Source organism: Haematobia irritans, chromosome 1 (genome assembly GCF_050003625.1).
Source record: "Haematobia irritans isolate KBUSLIRL chromosome 1, ASM5000362v1, whole genome shotgun sequence".
Taxonomy (NCBI): Eukaryota; Metazoa; Arthropoda; class Insecta; order Diptera; family Muscidae; genus Haematobia; species Haematobia irritans.
In genome coordinates this window covers 36,605,258-36,621,783 of record NC_134397.1, presented here as the reverse complement: position 1 = coordinate 36,621,783, position 16,526 = coordinate 36,605,258, and the positions used below count along the sequence as shown (strand labels likewise).

Below are 16,526 nucleotides of genomic sequence, written 5' to 3'. Positions count from 1 at the left end.
TCATAGCCCTCTACACCTTGACATTTGTTTTCTCTTTATAAGAGCACAATGCTTAATCTTGTTATACTCAATCTTTGGTGTGCATGAGCACATACCACAAATGTGGTGACATTACTCATACGCGTATCTCTAGTCCATGGTTCAATACCAGCATCGGTCTTTTAAGCCAAATTTTCAATGGTACATATATTATTATTCTCTCAATAAAGCTGGTGGATTTTTTGAAAGGTTCACATCCATCGAAAGGGTTCTGTATTAATATGCCAAAAATAAAACCGAAGAATAATTTTTGATCTAACTAAAATTCAGAAATTATATAAGCTTTTATCGAAAGAAACAAATATTTTATTTGAAAATTCCTTCACTTTATATCATATCCTACTGGAGACATAGATAAACGTAACTTTTCTCTGCTCTTTTACAAAGGCTTTAGAGAGCTCAGTCCTAAACTTGAAACTCCACTCCCATTACCAGCATTCAGAAATCATAGGACAATAAAATATTTGCCATAAAGTGACATCAAAGGATTATTCGTATTCGCAGACCAGAAAATGGAGATAAATTTACAAATGTTTCAGATGTCGTAGAAAGCCAACCAAATTCATTGGCATATTACAATGGAGCTATCATCAGCCAAAGGATTACTATCAACAACTTGTCCTTACTCTATGGCCTAACGATTTATCAACAACATACCCATCATACCCCTCATATGAAATGATAACATGGACAACCAAATCTTCTATCCAGCCGAGACAATCTCAACCATATCGACTTAAGGCCAAAACAATAGGCCACATTTATTCTTACCAAAAAGTCCTGGTGAAGAAGTCCTTATTTATCCATTTCTTGTGGCTTTTGACGAACACCAAAACTAAACTACTCATTTAATGTAATGGTGGTCATTAAAGGTCGGAAGCAAAAACTGAGGAAATCATATTAAATTCGACGACAATAACAGTGGAGAGAGAGAGAGAGAGCTATTAAACGTAGACCATTGTGGAAGAATGAGACAATCAAAATGAAATAAAAATGATAGGCTTAAAATTTGGCTAATCTCCAGAAGACCAAGTTATGTTCGCTTGCTTGAATGCTGTCTTGGTGTCTATTGAGTTATAAATTTAATTTAAATATAACAAAAGTTTCCAAAAGACAATTATTTGGGTATTAATTTTATTAAACTTAAACTTTCATTAATAAAAATAAAGCCAAGCCATAAGAGGTTTATTTTTCGTTTAGGATTTATTATGGTAAAGGATATTTGATGAAAGGACAGAAAATTAGGGTCAAGCGATTAAGTAAGTAATATGAAAGCTTTTTCTCTAAAACGTGATTCAAAAAGCCATGTTATAGGCCTAAATATTAATTTTTTCTATGTACATAGTTTTCTATACAACTCGAGAAAGAATATATAAATGTCGATAACTGAGTCTTATGATTTAGGATGTGGGCACAACAATCGATATTTTTCAGATTTCTCTCTCGATATTTTTCAGATTTCTCTCGTGCTGCTAAGATAGTTGTCTAGACATCTCGAACGAGAATAGTCGATAACATCGTTTTACAATTTAAGAATGTGGGGTTATGGCCAGGGCTGTGAAGTCGAGTCAATTTTGCTCGACTCCGACTCCAGCATTTTTCATCAGCTCGACTCCGACTCCGGAGTCGACTCCGGGTAATATACCTAAATCTCATTTTAATACCACTAATTTGTAGTTCTATTGTGGGGGTACCGTAAGTGGATCGATATAAAGTATCGTATTTATTTATGTGTGCAAAAAAGGTCTTAATTTCACATTAGATGCCAATTGAACTCTATATTTTACCAAATATATAGAAATAAAATTTTGAATAAAATTTTTATAGAAATGAAATTTGGCAAAATTTTGTATAGAAATAAAAGTTTGAAAAATTATCAATAGAAATACAATTTAAAAAAAAAATTGTGTAGCAAACCAAATTTTGCAAAATAAATAAGAAATAAAATTTTGCAAAATATTCTATAGAAACAAAATTTTGACTAAATTTTCTATAGAAATAAAATTTTCACTAAATTTTATATAGAAAAAATATTTCTATAGTAATAAAATTTTGAATACATTTTTGTAGCAGTGAGTATCAGTGAGCATCAGTAAGAAAAAAAAATTTGAGAAAATTTTCTATAGAAATCAAATTTTGACCAAATATATAGAAATAAAATTTTGAATAAAACTTTTATAGAAATGAAATTTGGCAAAATTTTTATAGAAATGAAATTTGGCAAAATTTTGTATAGAAATTAAAGTTTGAAAAATTATCAATAGAAATACAATTTAAAAAAAAATTGTGTAGCAAACCAAATTTTGCAAAATTTTCTATAGAAATAAAATTTTGCAAAATATTCTATAGAAACAAAATTTTGACTAAATTTCCTATAGAAATAAAATTTTGACAAAATTTTATATAGAAAAAAATATTTCTATAGTAATAAAAATTTGAATACATTTTTGTAGCAGTGAGTATCAGTGAGCATCAGTAAGAAAAAAAATTTTGAGAAAATTTGCTATAGAAATAAAATTTGACAATTTTTTCTTATAGAAATAAAATTTTGAAAAAATTATCTATAAAAATACAATTTTAGAAAAATTTTTGTGTAGTAAATAAAATTCTGCAAAATATTCTTCAGAAAATTTTCTATAGAAATAAAATTTTGCAAAATATTCTATAGAAACAAAATTTTGACTAAATTTTCTATAGAAATAAAATTTTGACTAAATTTTATATAGAAAAAAATATTTCTATAGTAATAAAATTTTGAATACATTTTTGTAGCAGTGAGTATCAGTGAGCATCAGTAAGAAAAAAAATTTTGAGAAAATTTGCTATAGAAATAAAATTTGACAATTTTTTCTTATAGAAATAAAATTTTGAAAAAATTATCTATAAAAATACAATTTTAGAAAAATTTTTGTGTAGTAAATAAAATTCTGCAAAATATTCTTCAGAAACAAAATTTTGACCAAATTTTCTATAGAAATAAAATTTTGACAAAATTTTCTACAGAAATAAAATTTTGAACAAATTGTTTAATAAAAAAAATCTATTACTATAAAATTTTGGTAAAATTTTCTATGGAAAAAAATTGTTTACCAAACTTTGACCAAATTTTCTAATAAAAAAATTTATTACTATAAAATTTTGGCAAAATTTTGACTAAATTTTCTATAGAAAAAAATATTTCTATAGTAATAAAATTTTGAATACAATTTTTATAGAAATAAAATTTTGATAAAATTTGCTATAGAAATAAAATTTTGAAAAAACTTTTTATAGAAATAATATTTTGACAAAATTTTTCTATAAAAAAACAACTTTGAAAAAATTTTCTATCAATATTCCACATATGTATATGGCCTTAAAATATAATTAAAAAAAAATAATTTCGATTGTTCGAAATATTTCAAATAAATTGATATGGGCATTAAAATGTGGATCGATCCATAGCCCATCTGCTAGTCTAACATTCTAGGAAACATAAAAAGATAGCCGTAATTGGAAGTTGATTTTCATTTACAATCATACTGTACATTGATCGAATGAATAACGCAATGGAAACTAATTTGCGTAAAAACTTGCTTAGTTACAAAAATGTGAAGTGAAAAATTTGGTTTAGCCGGAGTCGGAGTCGAGCAAAATTTTTACGACTCCGACTCCAGTAAAATCTTCAGACTCCGACTCCAAGACTCCGACTCCAAGACTCCGACTCCGACTCCGGCTCCACAGCCCTGGTTATGGCACCATTTACACCCAGAGAAGGAATATAATCACCTCAAACATGTTTCTAAAGAACAAAATATTATTTTTGGACGGAGAACATAGAAAATATTTTGTTACAACCCAGCTATTTTCTACACTGTTTTTCATATGTTTGCCTATAAACATTATATGTTTGGAACACAAATTTTTAAACACAATATTTTTGAGTGCAAGCATATAATGTTCATAAACTAGCATAACATGTTTGGGACATATATGTTAATATGTTAGAACATATTATGTTTGGGACATAAAATGTTTGTAAATATAATATGCTTGGATGCAAACATATATTAATTTAGAAATAGCCTATAAACATATATGTGTTTAGTAGCTTGGAGCGCTATTAAACAGGGAGCGATATTGAATTAAGTTGGTGGTTGTTGCTTGTTATTACAAAATTAACATTTTATTTTTCCTTGGGCAATTGATCAGCTACTTCTTTGATCCTTCTACAATGTTTGTATTACAGAAAAAGGTGCTAAGAACTAAAAAATTTCGTGGAAGTGAGAAAGATGTGGGGGAATATACAATTGGGCAGAAACAAAATTTTGAGCATTCAGGTCGAAAACCTATGTTGTTAGCACCTATATTACCTGTTTATTTTCATAATTCATTATGATTGTAAATATATAAATAAATAAATAAAATTTTGAGCACAATACTGTTTGGGAGAATTTTTTTAAGCATATAATATTTTTGGGTGCAAAATGCTTCCAAACATATTATATGGTCACATAATAACATATTGTTTTTTGGAAGACAACATTATTGAATTTGGATGTAAAAATACAAAATGTTTGGAACTTAGACTACCCAAACATATATTGTTTAGACCAATATGCTTTCAAACATATTATATATTGGAAGAGATCAAACATATAAATGTTTGGGCATTTATATGTTTGATCTCTCAAACATATTTTGCTTGAAGCAAAATATGTTTGGGAGTATATGTTACAGAAGCGATTTTTTGTGAGCGTGTAGGAAATTAGATATCTGATTCCGGCAAGCATATTTATGTACGGAGAGAAAATTGTTGCCAAATGTTATTTCTATAGAAATTATTGTAAAAATTTTATTTCTCAAAAGAAAAGATGTTAACATTTTATTTCTATAGAAAATTTTCTCAATATTTTAGTTCTAAAGAAATTTTTGTTAAAATTTTATTTCTATAGAAAATTTTGCCAAAATTTTATTTCTATAGAAAATTTTGCCAAAATTTTATTTTTATAGAAAATTTTGCCAAAATTTTATTTCTATAGAAAATTTTGCCAAAATTTTATTTCTATAGAAAATTTTTCTAAAATTTTATTTCTATAGATAATTTTGCCAAAATTTTATTTCTATAGAAAATTTTCTAAAATTTTGTTTCTAAAGAAAAATTTTTCAAACTTTATTTCTATAGAAAATTTTGCCAAAATTTTATTTCTATAGAAAATTTTCTAAAATTTTGTTTCTAAAGAAAAATTTTTCAAAATTTTATTTCTATAGAAAATTTTGCCAACATTTTATTTCTATAGAAAATTTTGCCAAAATTTTATTTCTAAAGAAAATTTTATCAAAATTTTGTTTCTAAAGAAAATTTTATCAAAATGTTATTTCTATAGAAAATTTTGTCAAAATTTTATTTCTAGAGAAAATTTTATCAAAACTTTATTTCTATAGAAAATTTTGCCAAAATTTTATTTCTATAGAAAATTTTGCCAAAATTTTATTTCTATAGAAAATTTTATCAAAATTTTATTTCTATAGAAAATTTTGCCAACAATTTTTTTCTATATAAAATTTTACCAAAATTTTATTTCTATAGAAAAATTTGCCAAAATTTTATTTCTATATAAAATTTTACCTAAATTTTATTTCTATAGAAAAATTTGCCAAAATTTTATTTCTATAGAAAAATTGCCAAAATTTTATTTCTAAAGAAAATTTTATCAAAACTTTATTTCTAAAGAAAATTTTGTCAAAATTTTATTTCTATGGAAAAATTTTGCAAAATTTTATTTCTATAGAAAATTTTGCTAAAATTTTATTTCTATATAAAATTTTACCTAAATTTTATTTCTATAAAAAAATTTGCAAAAATTTTATTTTTATGGAAAAATTTTCCAAAATTTTATTTCTAAAGAAAATTTTATCAAAACTTTATTTCTATAGAAAATTTTGCCAAAATTTTATTTCCATAGAAAATTTTGCCAAAATTTCATTTCTAAAGAAAATTTTGTCAAAATTTTATTTCTATGAAACAATTTTCCAAAATATTATTTCTATAGAAAATTTTACCAAAATTTTTTTTTTTAAAGAAAATTTTGCCTAAATTTTATTTCTATGAAACAATTTTCCAAAATATTATTTCTATAGAAAATATTGTCAACATTTTATTTCTATAGAAAATTTTGCCAAGATTTTATTTCTAAAGAAAATTTTGCCAAAATTTTATTTCTATAGAAAATTTATCCAAAATTTTAGTTATATATTGTTAAAGAGCAAAATATTATTTTTGAACGGAGGACATTGAAAATATTTGTGATAACCAAGCTATTTTCTAGGAAATTATATATCTGATTTCGACAAGCATATTTATGTTTGTCGAGAAAACAAAATTTTCCAACATAAATATTCCATGTTCCCTGGTCAAAAATAACACTATGCTCTTGAAACATGTTTGCGGTAAACTTATTCCTTCTCTGCGTGTATGACTTATAAAGCATTACGACCTTGATAGAAATCTAAATATTACAAGAACAATAGATTCAAACCATCCTCCTTACATATAGGAATTGAATAAAATCTCTTGTCTGCAGCACATTTTTTTTTCATTTTTTAAATTCTGCCATGGCCATATGGCATTTTCTGGAATTTAATTCTTATCTTATAAAAATAAAAATTGCACCCTTCAATAACCACAACAATCATATGGAATTGTATATCACAACCACCATTGAGTGTAATATCTTTTATTGTGGGAGGATTTCCAAATGAAAAATTTTGTTTTGAAAAGAAAATCAATTATCCTACCTCACATCATTGTTTTAAGTAAGTAATAATATCGTCTTTATTGAACAATACCATGAAATGGAAGATAATAAAAATTCATACAATTGTGAGTACAAGTATTTTGCAATGTAATACCATCTTTCAATCTCTTTTTTTAAGAAAATATTAATATCGGTTTATGGTACATAGTGTGGCAAAGACTACGAACAAACGTGGCATATTCCTTTTTGTATTTTTTTTTTGGTCTTAAACCCGATAATACAAAATTACTGTTGTAACTGATGTTCATAGAGTGTACTCTGTTGAATTTGTGCGCTAAAACCACAACAATCATCATGTAATCCTCCTTGAAAAGGATGTTAAACAGGAGCATTTTACGCATTTATCTTTACACAGTTACGGAAAGAAGATATATTTGCAATAGATACTCTTCAAGGAAGTAAAAATACTTTCTTGTTAATCACTAATGGCAAAGAAATAGATTACAAAGCTGTTTAAAATTAAATCGGTTTTGAGTTACAAATATTGGTTGTTGTGGTTTGGAAGGAATTTCCTTAAATTGACGTTTAAAAATGAAATTTTAAGAACGTAAACTAACAGATTTTTATTTGAAAATTCCGTTTACTATACCCTTAAAAACAATTATACAAAATATTTTTTTATATTCTACGTAAAACCCTAAACTTAAATGAGACAGGACCACAAATATGGGGCAACCTTTCATTATGAATATGAGACCCAAAAATTTATTTCTATAGAAAATTTTCTAAAAATTTTATTTCTATAGAAAATTTTGTCCAAATTTTATTTCTATAAAAATTTTGTCAAATTTGTATTTCTATATTCTATATTTTCTCAAAATTTTAGTTCTAAAGAAAATTTCTAAAAATTTTATTTTTAAAGAAAGTTTTGTCAAAATTTTATTTCCATAGAAAATTTTGTAAAAATTCGTTTTGTTTGTTATTGTTTGTTTTCTCTTCAATCATTATTGGTGTTTTTGATTTCAGCTTAAAACCATGCATTGACTAAACTACAAGTGTAGCTTAACCAACGGAGGAAAAGTATGCTTGCCAAATTTATTTGGGCAAAGCCCTATAGACTGCAAGATGGTTGCATGTGCAGCTGTTTCGGAATTACCACATTCCTCATCAGCATCCTCTACTTGCAGCAAAACTATCAATTATCAGAATAAATTCGGGTAATTCACTCAACCCAAAGTGAACTATACTTGAACCTTCCGAAAAAAGGTTTAATAGTCGGCTACTGCCTAAATAAAATTCGCAAGCATATCTATTTTCCTTTGCCAAACTCAAATCATCGATTTGAATGTAATCGGCCGGGTTTGTTTCTGAGCATGCTTCCTCTATCCTCATTCGTCAAAATTTTATTTCTATTGAAAATTTTATCACAATTTTATTTCTATTGAAAATTTTGTCAAAATTTTATTTCTATTGAAAATTTGATCAAAATTTTATTTCTATAGAAAATTTTGTCAAAATTTTATTTCTATAGATAATTTTTTAAAAATTTTATTTCTATAGAAAATTTTCTAAAAATTTTGTTTCTATAGAAAATTTTCTAAAAATTTTATTTCTATAGAAAATTTTGTCAAAATTTTATTTCTATAGAAAATTTTGTCAAAATGTTATTTCTATAGAAAATTCTGTCAAAATTTTATTTCTTTAGAAAATTTTCTAAAAATTTTATTTCTATAGAATTTTTTTTAAAAATTCTATTTCTATTGAAAAATTTCTAAAAATTTTATTTCTATAGAAATTTTTCTAAAAATTTTATTTCTAGATTAATTTTGTCAAAATTTTGTTTCTATAGATAATTTTCTAAAAATTGTATTTCTATAGAAAATTTTCTAAAAATTTTATTTCTATAGAAAATTTTCTAAACATTTTATTTCTATAGAAAATTTTGTCAACATTTTATTTCGTTAGAAAATTTTGTTAAAATTTTATTTCTATAGAAAATTTTGTCAAAATTTTATTTCTATAGAAAATTTTGTCAAAATTTTATTTCTATAGAAAATTTTGTCAAAATTTTATTTCTAAAGAAAATTTTCTAAAAATTTTATTTCTATAGAAAATTTTCTAAAAATTTTATTTCTTTAGAAAATTTTTTAAAGATGTTATTTCTATAGAAAATATTGTCAAAATTTTATTTCTATAGAAAATTTTGTCAACATTTTAGTTCTATAGAAAATTTTAGTTGGAGAGGAATAACTTGCAAAATCTACCAAAACATCAAGAACTCTGCCAATCTAGAAAACAGTAAAAAATCTAACATTTTTGGTAGAATTCTACCAACTAAATATGACAACCGTGATTGCTTATGGGGCTAAATGTAAAAAATCGATAACAACTTCTCACGGAATTTTCCTTAGCATATATAGTAATGCATCTCCTATAGATAGCAAAAATTCATGTTGCATGGCGATATGCAAGCAAATTGTATAAATCGATAACAAAACCTCACGGAATTTTCGTTAGCAAACCCAGCAATGGATTTCTTATGTGTAGGGGGAAATTTCATTAGAAATATGCAGCCCTTGCGAAAATTCCTGTTGCATACCAATAATACAGTTTTGCTATGTATTTCTTATGGGTGCTAAATATAAAAATCGATAACAACGACGCATGGATTTTTTTTAGCAAATATAGCAATTATTCTTCTTATGGATACATTAATAATTCAATGCTACTGGGAACAAAAGAGTGTATAGTTAACACCATTGTCAAATCCTACAAAGCGAAAAAGGTCCTACATGAAAACAAAACACAATCCCAAAAAGGAAATTGGGTATAATTTTCCCTTGAAGTATTGGGGCTTATTTCCATAATGTAAACGGCTTCGAAAAATAAAGTAAAGCTGCTCTTAAAAAAGTATAAAAAAATTGGGGTTATTGTGTTTTATACAATATTTTGGAATCATACTTCATTTAGGTGTTGGGGCTAATTGTCAAGGGGTCTATATTGAAAGCGGCAAGTCCACTGGTCTGATATGCATTTTTAGCTGAATTTCGCACTCTTTGTATTCAAATGTCACATTTCCTATTACATACCAATATGAAAGATAAATGTGTTCTTAGTCGATAAAGCAGTTCATATATGTATTGCTCAGGAAATCCCGGTGTACACCCATAACGAAAATTTCGTTTGTGTCGTCCATTTCTTGTGGACACAAATTGTAAACAGTCGATAACATAGTATATCACTATGAAATTTTCATTAGCAAACACAACAATAGAATTCTTAGATCTAGCGGAACTTTCGTTAACACATATCGATAATGTAGTTTCATTAGAAAGTTTTGTTAAAAAGTTAGGTTAGACTGATAGCCCGATTTGATTTAGGCTCACTTAGACCATTCAGTCTATTGTGTTAGAGTGCTGAATGTAAAAAATCGATAACAACACCCCACAGATTTTTTCTCAGCAAATATAGCAATGTATTTTTATGAGTCGCGACATAAAAAATGCATTGCTTACATGACGATAAAGCAGTGTATTTTTATTAAATCTCCAAATTTTGTTTATTTGCCGATGACACAGTTATCGTCATTTCTTATGGAAAATATCGTAACAACGCCTCATGGAATTCTCATTGGCAAATATGGCAATACATATCTTATTGGTAGCGAGAATTTAACTAGAGGTTCATACCCGAATTTTTGGAAAAAATTAAAAAAAAAAAAACAGATAATATCGTCCTAACATAAATTTCTCTAGCAAGGTTTAGGTTAGATTAAGCTCACTGACAAAGTTCCTCCTTCGTATAGTCAAGTCTCAGCGGTCCACGTTACTGTGGAACCACTTCAGATAACCTTTGCTACACTCAAAAATGTGACTACCATTACTCAAAGGTGATAGCCCACTGACAAAAACCGACTATCATTATCATTGAGCTATGACTGGTCTGGATTGTCTAATGGCCAGTTTCTCATCGTCCGACTAATACTTAACCGGAGGATAGACCACCGGTTAGTAAATTTTTTGTATAGGATCAATTGTTTTATCGACAGATGAACAACAACAATTAGGCAACAACCGGTCCTAGGTGTGTCTGGAATGCAAAAGCACCTATACGTTTCGTATCGGTAGCAACAACTTCATTAGAGGAAAAAAATTAGTGAGTACGATATTATCGATTGTTTATATTTTTCCATATGAGAATAAATATCAGATAATCATCGGGCATTAATTAGCCAATAAAATTTCAAGTTTCAAAGCATTTAAAAGTGAAAACGCCCCATGCTCGCTCGTTGTTCACAATAACATTGCTATTGTGAATTTTGGCTTGGCGCAAACCAAAACAGCTGTGAATCAACAAATACGGTCGCGTGCAGTCTCAGTTTAGTGAAATTCGTGAAATATCTTTAAAATTTGTAAATACGTATAGAAAATTCTCTAGTAGGTTCTACAGAAATGTCTGGTTTTTCATTTGGAACACCAGCCGCGGGAACTGCAGGAGCCCAACAATCAGGGTTTTCTCTAGGAGCACCAAAAACATTGGCCACGGGAACACCAACGCTTGGAGGATTTGGTGCAGCCCCGTCCTTTGGTGCTGCCGCAACTAGCACTCCCGCATTTGGTGCTGCCGCTACGAGTACTCCATCATTTGGTGCACCCCAATCAGCGGCACCAACATTCGGTACTGCTGCCGCCCCAGCTTTTGGTTCAACTCCAGCGACATCAGCACCAGCGTTTGGATCTTCATTTAGCTTTGGAGCTCCAACGGCCGCATCCACTGCTCCAACGGGTACATCTTTTGGGTTTGGAGCAACTTCCACAGCTCCCACTTTATCGTTTGGTGCTCCAGCAGCTACTTCGGTCGCTGGTACAGCATCCGTACCAACATTAGGTTTGGGTAACACAGGAACAAATACAAATTTTTCATTTGGCAAGCCAGCAACAACAACATCAGCCAGTTTGAATTTTGGCACAACAACAACAACCACTTTAGGAGGTGGATTATTTGGTAAACCGGCAACTACAGCAGCGACGGCAACTGCACCGACACCTTTTGTAGGTTTAGGAGGTATCGATGTAAGCTCCAATAAACCCAAGCCAGGAGAATCCAAGCAAGATATTAAAGTAAAAGAAACACAAGTGCCAGATGAAATAGCACGAACTGTCGATGCTCTGAAAACACATATTAAGACCCAAAAAACCTTGTCATCGGACATAGGAAGAACTTCTACCTCCAAATTGACCAATGTATCCGGCGAAATAATGAATCTTCAATGGGCTCTACAAGAAATTGCCAACTCTGTAGAGGCTAACTACAATCAAATTAAACTTTTACGCAAAGAAACCTCAAAGACTATACAATCTGTGGAAATGGCCCAAAGGACACAAGACACACCAGTGGGTTTGCAATTCGAAAATAATGCTCCATTCCAATTTTTTCAAAATCTGGTTGCAAAATATGAACATGATCTTATAAATTTCCGCCAACAAATAGCACTCACCGAAAGACATATGCATTCTCTAACCAATCCACAAAATGTTGCTCCCGAAGATCTTAAGAGGGGTTTTCAACAGATCAATGAAAGTTTTATATCGTTAGCTGGCCGTCTGCATGAAATCCATCAAAAAGTCGAAGCCCAAAAGGAGCAGTATTTAAATCTACGTAAATATCGTTTAAGAGATAATACTGATGTCTTTGCCAAATTGGATAAGCCTGAAACAAAGGTGGATACATCACGCATAACAGCGGGACCAACACCATTCTCTAATATAACGGCCATAAGCAATTTTGGGAAATCTTTTGGTAATTCTACACTTTCGGGTACAGCACAAGGTGGTTCTTCAACGCAACAAGGAAAGTAAATCTAAATACTTGTACATAAGTGGAATATGGATAAAATTTGAAGTATGGATGATGAAGGCCATATGCAGTATGGATGATGATGCCGCGTTACCATAAATATTAAACAAACTTGTTTGTAATTTTTTTGTATTAATTAATAAAAAATGATTTTTAAATTAAATTTGTTACTACTTAGGTCTACAGGGGATCCAATAGCTTCGCAGGTAAATCGATCTCGCAGAGATATTGTGGAAATGTGAGGTTACTCATATAGAATCCAAATTAAAATATCTTGAAATTTTTTTGAAAATCTATCTTAAAAACAGTTCATTAAAGTTTTCTCAACCCATGCGAAATATTATTTTGCGAAAAATGTCTTTAGAAATAAAATTTTGACAAAATTTTTTCTATAGAAAACTTTGACAAAATTTTCTATAGAAATAAAATGTTAACAAAATTTTCTATAGAAATAAAATTTTGTCAAAATTTTCTACAGAAATTAAATGTTGACAAAATTTTCTATAGAAATAAAATGTTGACAAAATTTTTTATAGAAATAAAATTTTGACAAAAATTTTTATAGAAATAAAATTTTGATAACATTTTTTATAGAAATAAAATTTTAACAAAATTTTCTATAGAAATAAAATTTTGTCAAAGTTTTCTATAGAAAAAAAATTTTGACAAAATTTTCTATAGAAATGAAATTTTGACAAAATTTTCTACTGAAATAAAATTTTGCAAAATTTTTTCTATAGAAAACTTTGACAAAATTTTCTATAGAAATAAAATTTTCTACAGAAATTAAATGTTGACAAAATTTTCTATAGAAATAAAATGTTGACAAAATTTTTTATAGAAATAAAATTTTGACAAAATTTTTTATAGAAATAAAATTTTGACATTTTTTATAGAAATAAAATTTTAACAAAATTTTCTATAGAAATAAAATTTTGATAAAATGTTCTATAGAAATAAAATTTTGACAAAATTATCTATAGAAATGAAATTTTGACAAAATTATCTATAAAAATGAAATAATGACAAATTTTCTATAGAAATAAAATTTTGACAAAATGTTCTATAGAAATAACATTTTGACTAAATGTTCTATAGAAATAAAATTTTGACAAAATTTTCTATAGAAATAAAATTTTGACAAAATTTTCTATAGAAATAAAATTTTGACAAAATTTTCTACAGAAATAAAATTTTGACAAAATTATCTATAGAAATGAAATTTTGACAAAATTTTCTACAGAAATAAAATTTTGAAAAAATTTTTTATAGAAATAAAATTGACAAAATTTTCTATAAAAATAAAATTTTGACAAAATTTTCTATAGAAATAAAATTTTGTCAAAATTTTCAATAGAAATAAAATTTTGACAAAATTTTCTATAGAAAAAAAATTTTGGCAAAATTTTCTGGTTTGTTGGTTTTGTTCTTTAAGCATTGTTGTTGTTTTTTGATTTCAGCTTAAAACCATGCATTGACTAAACTACAAATGTAGCTTAACCAACAGAGGAAAAGAATGTTTGTCAAATTTATTTGGGCAAAGCCCTATAGACTGCAAGATGGTTGGATGGACGCACGTTTCAGAATTACCACATTCCTCATCAGCATCCTCTACTTGCAGCAAAATTATCAAAAAATAATCAGAATAAATTCAGGCATTTCATTAAACCCAACAACGAACCACATTTATTTTGACAAATTTTGACAAAATTTTCTATATAATATTTTGACAAAATTTTCTATAGAAATAAAATTTTGAAAAAAAAATTCTATAGAAATAAAATTTTGAGATAATTTTCTATAGAAATACAATTTTGAGAAAATATTCTATAGAAATAAAATTTTGACAAAATTTTCTATAGAAATACAATTTTGAGAAAATATTCTATAGAAATACAATTCTATAGAAATAAAAATAAAATCTTGACAAAATTTTCTACAGAAATAAAATTTTGACAAAATTATCTATAGAAATAAAATTTTCTATAGAAATAAAATTTTGACAAAATTTTCTATAGAAATAAAATTTTGACAAAATTTTCTATAGAAATAAAATTTTGACAAAATTTTCTACACAAATAAAATTTTGACAAAATTTTCTACACAAATAAAATTTTGACAAAATTTTCTAAAAAATTTACTATAGAAATAAAATTTTGTCAAAATTTTCTATAGAAATAAAAATTTGTCAAAATTTTTTATAGAAATAAAATTTTGTGAAAAATTTCTCTAGAAATGAAATTTTGAGAAAATTTTCTATAGAAATAAAATTTTGAGAAAATTTTCTATAGAAATAAAATTTTGGAAAAATTTTCTATAGAAATAAAATTTTGACAAAATATTCTATAGAAATAAAATTTTGAGAGAATTTTCTATAGAAATAAAATTTTGACAAAATTTTCTACAGAAATAAAATATTGACAAAATTATCTATAGAAATGAAATTTTGACAAAATTTTCTACAGAAATAAAATTTTGATAGAAGTGGAAATTTAAATTTTTTCTAAATTTTGACAAAATTTTCTATAGAAATAAAATGTTGGCAAAATTTTCTATAGGAATAAAATGTTGAGAAAATTTTCTATAGAAATAAAATTTTGACAAAATTTTATTTCTATAGAAAATTTAATTTTGACAAAATTTTCTATAGAAATAAAATTTTGACAAAATTTTCTATAGAAATAAAATTTTGTCAAAATTTTCTATAGATATAAAATTTTGTCAAAATTTTCTATAGAAATAAAATTTTGTCAAAATTTTCTATAGAAATAAAATTTTTAAAAAATTGTCTATAGAAATAAATTTTTGACGAAATATTCTAAGAAATAAAATGTTGACAAAATTTTCTCACACTTATTCATTATCTTTTTAGAAATGTGCATTGAGGATTTTGCTAGATTTTTAAGTTTTTTTGTACAGTTTTAGAATTTTTCGTGTTAGTGCCTTAGCAATTTTTGATGTATGTAATTAATACTTTAAATCTCATTATTGCTCTACTTTATATATCTATCAACATATGGCCCATGGGGGCTCAGTTTGATTAAATAAATAAATAAATAAAAAATAAAATTTTTAGAATATTTTCTATAGAAATAAAATGTTGACAAAATTTTCTATAGAAATAAAATTTTGACAAAGATAAGAGTGGTAACCGTATGTGTGACATGGCGATCGGACTAATTCAACAGCTCTAAAAAGGCACAGGCATTTAATTCGCCTTTCACACAAAGGATCATGTACTCTGTTCGACTAAACAACAAAAAAGATGCTAGAGACTTTTCAGAGTATTTTAAATTTAGGAAAGAATTTACCTCTGATTGAACTTAGCACAGAATGGTGTTGATGAGACAAAAGTATTCCAATGAAAGTCCATACTTGGAAAGATAAAGGCCACGATGGAAAATCCCATTAAAAACCGAATTCTAACCAAGTTTTTCTAAACTTACAAATTGGATTCTATATTTTTAATGTATAGACATTTTTGGTAATATTGTCTTTCGATTAATTTAATTTCCATTTAATAGTAATTACTTACCAATTTTTTATGGAGCTGCCAATTGCACAGGCCATAAACCGTATGGGGCCTACCATATATGGAGTTTAGCTTGCAGTTTTGTTTTATTATAGCAGAGCAGTATCTTGAAAAAATTATTTACTTCCAAATATAAATTGGGACTTTACTTTTCTATCTACCAACCGATATATTTCAACCTTTGATGTTCTTTTTTGTTTTTGTGTATAAAAATTGCAATTAACTCTTTGCGATGAAATCAATATTTCCATTTAATAGTAATTACTTACCTGTGTTGCTCTGGGTTACCTCCAAGATTATTTGGTAAGGAACGTTTTTGTCGCAATGTTATACTTTCTCAAAAAATTCCTCCACTATCTCCA

General features: G+C 26.8%; 1 protein-coding gene across 1 annotated transcript; it reads left to right on the top strand.

Annotated features, from left to right (window-relative positions):
- Positions 1–11,112: 11,112 nt before the first annotated feature.
- Nup58 (nuclear pore complex protein Nup58) lies at positions 11,113–12,795 on the top strand. The gene has a single exon (XM_075289823.1). The coding sequence runs from the start codon at positions 11,228–11,230 to the stop codon at positions 12,632–12,634; it is 1,407 nt and encodes a 468-aa protein (XP_075145938.1). The 5' UTR covers positions 11,113–11,227; the 3' UTR covers positions 12,635–12,795.
- The last annotated feature ends 3,731 nt before the right edge of the window (positions 12,796–16,526 follow it).

Bases quoted from the DNA above. Each gene is read 5' to 3' on its own strand.
- Nup58 (XM_075289823.1), top strand. From the start codon at position 11,228: ATGTCTGGTTTTTCATTTGGAACACCAGCCGCGGGAACTGCAGGAGCC.